General features: G+C 43.6%; 1 protein-coding gene across 8 annotated transcripts in view; it reads right to left on the reverse strand.

The window, feature by feature from the left end:
- Nhsl2 (NHS like 2) overlaps nucleotides 1-9,317 on the reverse strand; it is a 159,731-nt gene that overhangs the window by 46,476 nt on the left and 103,938 nt on the right. Inside the window, exon 1 of one of the 8 annotated variants that reach the window (XM_048797217.1) lies at nucleotides 5,844-6,212. The exons of 6 other annotated variants lie outside the window; for them this stretch is intronic. In XM_048797217.1, coding sequence (XP_048653174.1) covers nucleotides 5,844-5,871 — 28 coding nt within the window. In that variant the 5' untranslated portion in view covers nucleotides 5,872-6,212. Of the gene's footprint in view, nucleotides 1-5,843; nucleotides 6,213-9,317 lie in introns of those variants that run through there. One more of the 8 variants, XM_048797221.1, reaches the window with a different exon arrangement.

Here is a 9,317-nt window from a genome sequence, read left to right on the forward strand (position 1 = left end):
AGACACTACCTCAAAATAAGATATATAAAGGGGGAATGTAGCTTAGTGGTAGAGCCCCCTTGGGTTCAACCCCCAGTACTGCAAAAAGAAAAAAAAAGATCACTAGGGTAAAATGCCAGTTCCTCGGCCTGGCAGATAAGGCTTCCCCAATCTAGCCTTTTTTTCCTGCATTTCCACTTTACACATGCCACTTTTAGAAGCACCATTTTCCTGTCTCTAACTATTCCTTTGCACTGGAATGCCTCCTTTTCCCACCCCTGCCACCTCCTGCACCTAGTAGCAGTCTATCCGTCCTCCTAACATCTCTGTAAAGTTTTCCCAACTTTGCTTGCTTGACTATGTTTGCTCCTCCTTTACCCATAACACTGTCTTCTGTTTATGGATGCACATAGGTTCTTTTTTTTTTTAAAGAGAGAGGAGAGAGAGAGAGAATTTTTTTAATATTTATTTTTTAGTTTTCGGCGGACACAACATCTTTGTTTGTATGTGGTGCTGAGGATCGAACTCGGGCCGCACGCATGCCAGGCGAGCGCGCTACCGCTTGAGTCACATCCCCAGCCTGCACATAGGTTCTTATCCCATACTACACAGTGATCCCAAGAGGGTAAAAGAGACAGTCTTGTGAGCAGAATGATAACAATGGTGCATCATTGTAGCCCCAGCATCCAGCTCAAATAAGTCTAGGCTCCTGAGCGCCAAAGCTGACAGGACCCAGGCAGGTAACCCTAAGGAGAGATACAGGCTGAATGGGGCCCCAAGGTGAACCTCATGCCCACCCACAAGAGGGCAGCATGCCTCAGTTTTAGCTGATGCCTCCTTTGTGGCCAGATCTTGCAGATTTTTAAAAAAGTACATTGGCTTCCCTAGCACTACAAAAACTGAACCAAACCAAACCAAACAAAGCAAAAAGCATTGGCAAATAAAATTCTTTTTATTTTGATTATTTTGATGCTAAGCACATACTCTACCACTGAGAGACACCACCCGGATCTTTAAATTTATATTTTAATCTAAACAACAACAACAAAAACTGGCCTTCAAGCAACACTTAGTCTTTCTGCTTATCATTTTATGAGTGGGTGAAATGAATGAATGAATGAATGAATGAATGAACAAACAAATGAAATTTTCTGGATGCAAGCTTCCTATAGCTACTCTAAATTTCAAAGGTTGGGGGAAGTTTATGCCTAATTAGTTCAGTTGCTATTTGGTGTAGGGACATGAAATTCAAAATCAAAAGCCAAGTTTTTACAGTTCTCTCTTTGAAAATGAAACCCAACCTCCTTTTACTTGGTGGCTCTAACAATATCAGGTTTCCTGGGCAACCCACAGGCCCTGAAAGCAGGGCTCTAACCACAATGTGGTGACATCCTCTCTTTGAGATGGGGGACATCCCAGAAAGGGAGGGCCACAGAGGCCACAGAGCATTTCTGTGGTGGTTGGCTTGCTTAGCTTGGTAACCTCTTGTAAACACACTGTGCAGAAGATGGCAACAGCTTAGTTCCTTCTAACTTCTCCTCTCCCCATCCCACCTAGCTTAGCCCCAAATAGTAGAGGTTGGAGGAGATGCTAAGAACTCTGAATTATGGGTATTAAAGACTCAAATTCCTTTTAGCACCCGCTCCCTGACCCCAAGACTCCTATTACTGGATATAGGTGGCAGGGTGGGACTTACAGTTGAGTCTCTCTATAAGGTGACACCCCTCTCCTGGAGACCAGCTTGCATCCAAAATCTAGTCAACAGATTGTAGGGGAGACAGAAGAAAGGCCCAGCTGCCTGGTCAAAATTAGGACCATCCAAAGGATCATTTCAGCTCCAGAGCACGCTGTAGGATAGGCTGAGGTCTATGGTGCAAACACATCACAATTCAACTCCTGCTTCAGTCTCTCTTGCTCCCGCACAAGGACTGATCTAGAAAGCACTCTCCAACAAACCTCCAGCATGCAAGTCTCTGTCTAGGAATCCTTTTCCTGGAGAAGCTCGTCTATGGCAGTCCCCTGCCTTGGCTTCTTTTCTCTTACTGCCCTACAATTACTCCAAATTCTTCCATGATCATCTCAAAGAATAACTCCCAAATCATTCCTGTTGCTATGGCTGCACTCTCAGTCTGCTCACTTGCATTTCCCAGAGCCCAGGGGACATCTTTACCTGGGTGTCTTTATTTTTTAGTCTCAAATTTAACATATTTAAGACAACTCTCTCTTAATACCCTAGCCCTCTCAACTCTTCTATTTCTGTTAATGCTATTGCCATCTCTGTAATCCGTCATCTTGGGCACCCTCCTGCTCAGAATCTCTCAGCATCTCCTCAGTGCTTACAGAATGCAAGTACATGCTTCCTCTCTTTGCATTCAAGGCCTTCCCTGTTGAACCCCACATCAGCCGGATTTCCTGCCAAACCTCTAAACCAGGATTTCTTAACAATTTTATTACTTGGATTCATTCAAGGGCCTGATGAAACCTATTGACCTCCTTCTCGAAATGTGTTTCTAAGCATAAATAAAACACAAAGGATTACAAAGAACATCAGTTAGATTTAAAGTTGTCTTTAAATTTGTGACATAGTAACATGTTTCATTATTAACACATTAGGTAACAGGATCTAGTGGCATGTCCAATAACTGTCACAATTTTGAAGAGTCGTGGGTAGAAAAGGATTTCAAGATACCTGCAGCAGCAGTAATGAGATATAAAAATATCTGTGGTTCCTATTGGAGAAAAAGTCACAGAACTGCTAATGCTACTGTGGCGCCCTGCCTGAGTTCATAATGGAAAGGAAAACTAAACTCTAATTAGAGGTTAGCAGAGATAAAGCCATTTTTTTTTCTCCCAATCCAAGTATACAAAATCCTGGCCAAGCACCTCTTTGCTATGGGCAATCTATACTGTAGCTCTGATTGGATATTTGTATTTCCCTAAATAAATATTATACATCCTATGCCCATTTTGATGGATGCTGGGAAACCAGCATTTTGGCATCTGGCCAAGTTGACCCCACTTTCCTTATAGATCTTTTGCCACAGGTTGTCCAGGTTTGGGGGCCCAGATCAGCAGATCTCACTAACTGCCTGCCCCAAGCAGAACACATTTGGGCCCAGAAGGTGTCTTCCTTGGCCTTTCTATCTTTGGTCCCAGGCCAAAGTGACTTTACTTATCTCCACTGACCAAATCAAGATTACCCAGGCATCAGGCCCATGACCATCCAGCTTTTTATGGAGCATCTAGTTGAAGCAGTCTCCTCCAAGAAGCCATTTGGAGCTATGGAGAAGCCACCACTCTGCTCAGTGTCTTCTCCTGATCCTTGGCAGTTGGGGAGTTGGGGATATTCTATCTCTCAGGCTCACAGCTACCCTTATCTTGCTATGAAATGTAAAATATCCTGTAATTCATAGGACAGTCATATATAATGTAGGACTATCTTTTAAATTTTTTAATGTTTAATTTTAGTTGTAGTTGGATACAATACCTTTATTTTATTCATTTTATTTTTAGTTGTTGATGGACATTTATTTATTTATTTATTTTTATGTGGTGCTGAGGATCGAACCCAGCACCTCACACATGCTAGGCAAGCACTCTACCATGGAGCCACAACCCCAGCCCCTGTAGGACTGTCTTCTCAAATTGACAATGTGCCCTTGGTGGGAACACTGAGTAACAGACACTCTAGATGTTTGCTTAGTGCCTCAGCTGTCCTCGTTAGCTTGGGATGCTGGCACCCAAGTCAGGGCCAATTGGTGGGCATTTTTCTCAACCCCTCTCAGTCTTCTCTGGCCTGAAATCCCAATGACTTTTATAGCTAGCATTGGACTGAGTAGCAGATGTATAGGATGGGGAAGTGTCCCCCCACTACTGTGGCCACTATATCTATCAGTTCTGAATCCAAGCTTTGACAGACTTGAGCCTTTTCTAGGTCAAGAGGAGCTACCTGTACCTGCTACTGCCACCAGGGAGAGTAGTCACCTTGAGAGCCAAATGTTTTCAATTTCCTCCAAGTGCATGGTAGCCTGGGACCCTTGTAATTCGGCCCCCAACAAGGAAGGCCTGACCTGGGCAGCCTTTGCCTTGTAACCAGAATCAGGGAATGAGAACTCCCACCTGGGGCAGGAGAATGTGCTAACTCCTCCTGTGCTTTGGTGAAAAAGCCATTTTTAGGTAGGAGCAATCATGAGCCATCCTGCTGCTCACCTCCTTTGCTTTCTGTGAACTGGTCTAGTCTCCTAAAAATACCTGGTCCCCATTTCTCAGGTCAAAATGCTCCAGGAAATACCTATAGTCTGTAGTTAGTGGAGAAGCAGCTTCTTATGTTAGTTTCACCTGCATTCATATGCAAGGGATTAGTTGCTTATTGAAAAAAAAATTATGTGACTTTCAAATTATATCTCCTAAGAATAATGAATACTTACTTAGGGCTAGTTATAACAGTACTTTAAACTCTATAAAGGCGCTTTTTATATTAGGTTGAGCCATATGAAATTGCTGGTATCCAATTACTTTGAGCAATTTCATAGGGTTCAACCTAATACATTTCCTCATTTATTCCTTGCCATACTCCTTGGTGGAAAATTTTAGCCCCATTTTACAGAGTAAAATACTAAATCATGGTGAGGTAAAATGACTTTTGATTAAGGTTATGTAAATAAGAAATAATGACTTTAGTTGAACTGAGCCCATTTGATGCCAACCTACATACCCTTGATTCTTAATGTAGGATGATTCAGCCTTCTAGATCCTAAACGCAATAATGTGAAGAGCGATAAAGCTGGGTGACCATTTTCTTAACCTAGCCTCAGGAATGGTTCTGGCTGGCTTTACTTGTGACTTTTTCTTAGTCCAGTGGAGATCAATGGGTGCATATATGCCTGCTGTAGAAAGTGATGAGGTAATAAGTTTTAGTTTTAGAGGTTTAGGAGTAAAGACAGTATCCAGAGCATGTTAATCTATGCATTCAGGCATGCATGCATATATCCATCTAAGAGAACTCTACTGGCAAGCTCTCATGTACCTGCCAGGCTCTACACTAGATTTTTAGCTACCTACCAACATGCAGGGCAGTGTTTTAATCAGCAGGATTTCTGCCCCTTGGCCAGCTGGAAGGAGGGGGGCTAGAGCAGCAGAAGGTGGGGTGAGGCTGCCATGTGCATGAGATTTTGAGTAATTGTGAAACTGCTCTAACTTCTGAGCTCCAGCTTGATTCTTTGGGAGGCCACAACTTATATGACCAGGTAAAAGAAAGCCAGTTAGTTGTTGCCTGGGCTTCAGAAGTCTGGTACCACTGATAATTTTTAGGCTGTAGGCTGGAGGAGGCAGCAGTAGGAATGAAAAAAGGAATGCTGGTGCCCCACCCTTAGGCACTGCGGAGGCAATGGGGGAAACTGCGGGTGGGGCTGCTGACAAAAGAGCTCTCCAAGGCTTCCACAAGAAGAAATTCATTTTTCTTGCAGCATAGCTGCTCCAAATCCCTGGCTGGTCTCTGGCTGCTCCACCAGCTCAGTTCTGGTAGCTGGCCAGATGTGGAGGGTGGGCTGGGGGACAGCTGGTTTGGAAATCATCAAGCAGTGGGCATGAGGCCACTGCTTTTGGTCAGAGACAGCATGTGGCCCTGCAGGGGATAATGACATTTCTCAGCTTCCTGCCAGCCCCCTGGGGGCCAAGCCCTCAAGCCTGCTGTGGAGTCCAAATGCTTCTCAAACTTGGCCTGGCTGGCTCAGCTCAGGGCAAAGCTGGCTGCCCTGTCTCCAGGGCTCTCCAGACACCTGCCTCCTCCCACACTGCCAGCACCCATTAGACGCCAAACCCCAAGATCAAATCCCCTCACAGTATGCAATTATGCCCATGCTCACCATTCCAGGCTCTAGGCTGTGTCTCCATGGCTGTCACCACTGTTGCCCAGGACCACAGTGGCTGTGGAGCCGACCTAGTTAAGATCTCACAGTTGAGTAAGCTGTGATGTGGGTTCCTCCCACCACACCCTCCCCGACCAGGGCTTTCCTCAGAGCCTCATTGCCACACTGCACTGCTTTTGAAAAAAAGGAAATGGGCATTGGGTCTTGAGTACAATGAGAAGTGCATGAAGAAGCTGTGAAAGAGGCACTTAGAAGGCAGAGAAAGCGGAATCTGTGACAGGCCTCAGATAATCATCTCCTGAACCTCCAGGCTCTTTCCTCATCTCTGTGGCCAGCAGAACTAGGGCCCACGGAGAGTTAGGGCCTTTTTTGTACTTGAGTTGGCTGTTCTGCTCTGCACCTACCAGCACATTATGTTTACTGGGGTCAACAAATCCACACACCTCAAGAGGCCTCAGGAGTTGCCCCGAATGGTGAAGTTGAGGTTTTTTGTTTTTTTTTAATCCTCAGCATCTGACCTCCTAATTCAACATGACTTCCTAATTCACCAACCATAGAGTCTCACAGTCCAGGTGACATTTTAAACTCAGCCTGCTCCACCTCCACTGTCCACTATAGTAGCCACCAGACACATGTGACTCTCAAGAACTTGAAATTGGCCATTCTGAATTGAAATGTGCTAGAAGTGTAAGATATATACCAGATTTCAATGACTTAACATGGACAAAGAACATAAGATATATCACTAATAATTTTTATTATTGAATATATGTGGAAATGTTTTTATATATTGTATTAAATAAAATGCTATTAAAATTAAATCTCACCTCTTTCTTTTTACTTTTTTTTTTCAGTGCTAGGGCTTGAACCCAGGATATATGCATGCTAGACAAGTGCTCTTAACACTGAGCTAAACCCCTAGCCTTCTTTTTACTTTTTTAGTGTGGCTACTAGAAATGGGGGATACTGGTGCCAGAATTGGCAAATATATGAATGAAACAAAATACATAATCCCAAACAAACAATCTCATGTATATATGGGTATTTAGGGTATAATAAAGGTGGCATTTCAAATCAGTGGGGAGGAATATGTGGCTACCACTAGAAAATGCAAAATTTTATATGTGCTTCATTCCTGTACCTCACATAATACTTTTATTGAAAATGTGATGCTAGACTTTCTATTTTACCTATCTTCTGAGTATCTAAGATTACAGGTGTGCACACTATGCCCAGCCCCTGCCATTTTTTTAAACTTACCATTAACTCTCTAAAGTTTTCCCATTTCTACTCATAGAGATCTCCTTCATTCATCCTAATAATTGCATATCATTCTATTGTGTGGATGCATCATGATGTTTGGTCTAAAGCTTTATTTCTATTCCTCCACTTGCAAACATTGTTCTCATTTTCCTCTTTATTACCCATTTTCTGTTCTCTCTCCTTCTCTTTCCTCTCACCTTCAAAACTCATAAGCAAGCAAGGCATGGTGGAGCACGCCTGTAATCCCAGTAGCTGGGGAGGCTGAGGCAGAAGGATCATGAGTTCAAAGTCAGCCTCAGCAACTTAGCAAGGCCCTAAGCAACTCAGCCAGACCCTGTGTCTAAAGAAGATATAAAAAAGGGCTGGGCATGTGGCTCAGTGTAAGGGACTGTACACAGGGGTACAATCCCTGATACAGAAAAAGAAAAAAGGAAAAAAAAAAACTCACAAGTATCTGTGAATCAGGGACCAATTCCCTTTTGTTCACTCCTTGCTTCCCCAAGGCTTTGGAATTTCTACTACCTCAGTCTTCCTATAGGAGTGCTTGGGGAAGGGTGCCATGTTGCCATCTAATACTCAATTATAGATCACTATCATAGACGGCCATGTTAGCCCTATCAACAGTAGAGAGATCTACCTACCCAGTGCTATCATTTCTCCCTAGCAGTTTTGCCACATTCATGTTAACATGGGTCTGCTGCTTTTTTTTTTCTTTTCCTTTTTTTTTTTGTGGTGCTGGGGATTGAACACAAAGCCTTGTGCACGTGAGGCAAGCACTCTACCAACTGAGCTATATCCCCAGCCAACACAGGCCTGCTTAGAGAGAGAAAAATAGCTCAGGAAAGTGGGTATGAGTATGTGATTTTTTTTCTTTCTTGGTTCAGGGGTGAGTGGGGGCAGGGTATATGCAATGAGCTTTGGAGAAATGACTTGGTCCAAGTTGGGGAAACCAATTTAATTGCCACCTGCAGTTAAAAATCACTAAGAGGTTCAAGGGTTCTGAAAAAGAAAACTATAGAGGTTGGAGAAAGGAAAAAGAGCTTTCTAGCTTCTGGGAAACAGGTAAAACAAGAGATTTGTTTGCTCTAAGGCAGATGGGAACCTCAGTCCTCAGAGTTTAATTGAGAGAATAAAAAAGACAAGAGGGCTCAGCCAATTGTCAAGTAGATAATAGTTTCTGAAGGGTGGGCCTGGAAGGATTGAGAAATGAAAGCCCTGTTGATGTGCGTAGGGGACAAGTAGTGTGGGAAAATAGCAAATTTTCTTTTACACTCATTCTCAATGCACATGGAATAAATTGTTTCAAATAAAGAAGGGACTTGAATGTCTCTTGGAACTTTTTTTGTTGATTACAAAAACCTGCCCCCTCCTCTCTCCAAAAAAAGAAAGTTTTAAGGATCCAGCAGTTTAAGAAGGAGCAAAAACACTGGACTGGGAGTCAGGGGATGACTGTAGTTCTGAACTTGCAAAATATGACAACAAATAATTTGTATAAAATTCTCTTGGAAACCATAAAGCATGGTTTACTGGGGTTAAGCATGATTAATTGTTATGAAACTCAAGTTTGTCTTTGGCCTTCCCCTCTTCCCCTTTAATTCAGGCCCTCTTCTCTTCTGGTTTCTTGGATTAAAAACTACTGGGTTAAAGGTTTGAAAAGAATCCAATTCAAAGAACATACACTAGTCCCCAGATCACACAGACTGAAGAATATTTCCAGCATCCTAAGTTAATGAAAACTATTATTTTTAAAGTAACATCCTGTTCAATATTTGGAAACAAAGGATTTACCTTTAAGGAGAAATCTTCACTCAATATAAAACCAGAATGCTGTGTAGTTAGCTTTATTTTTCTACACAAAAGCAAAATTTTTAAATACAAAATGGTTACTTATGATCAAGTCTAAATTGGGTGCAGTAAAGGTAGACGGAACTGTGACCACCCACAGAACAGGCCCAGCGGCCTGCTGAGGGGCAGAGCCACCCCCCACCCCCCGCGCCTGCCAGGTAGGCGGAACTGTGACCACAGACAGAAAAGGCCCAGTGGCCCGCGGAGGGGCAGAGCTGCCAACCACTCCTGCAAGGTAGGCGGGCCTGCGACCCACCAGCAGAACAGGCGCAGCGTCCTGCTGAGGGGCAGAGCCGCCCCCCACCCCCCGCGCCTGCAAGGTAGGCGGAACGGTGACCACCGGCAGAAAAGGCCCAGTGGCCC

This window comes from Marmota marmota, unplaced genomic scaffold, assembly GCF_001458135.2.
Source record: "Marmota marmota marmota unplaced genomic scaffold, marMar, whole genome shotgun sequence".
NCBI classification, from domain to species: Eukaryota; Metazoa; Chordata; class Mammalia; order Rodentia; family Sciuridae; genus Marmota; species Marmota marmota.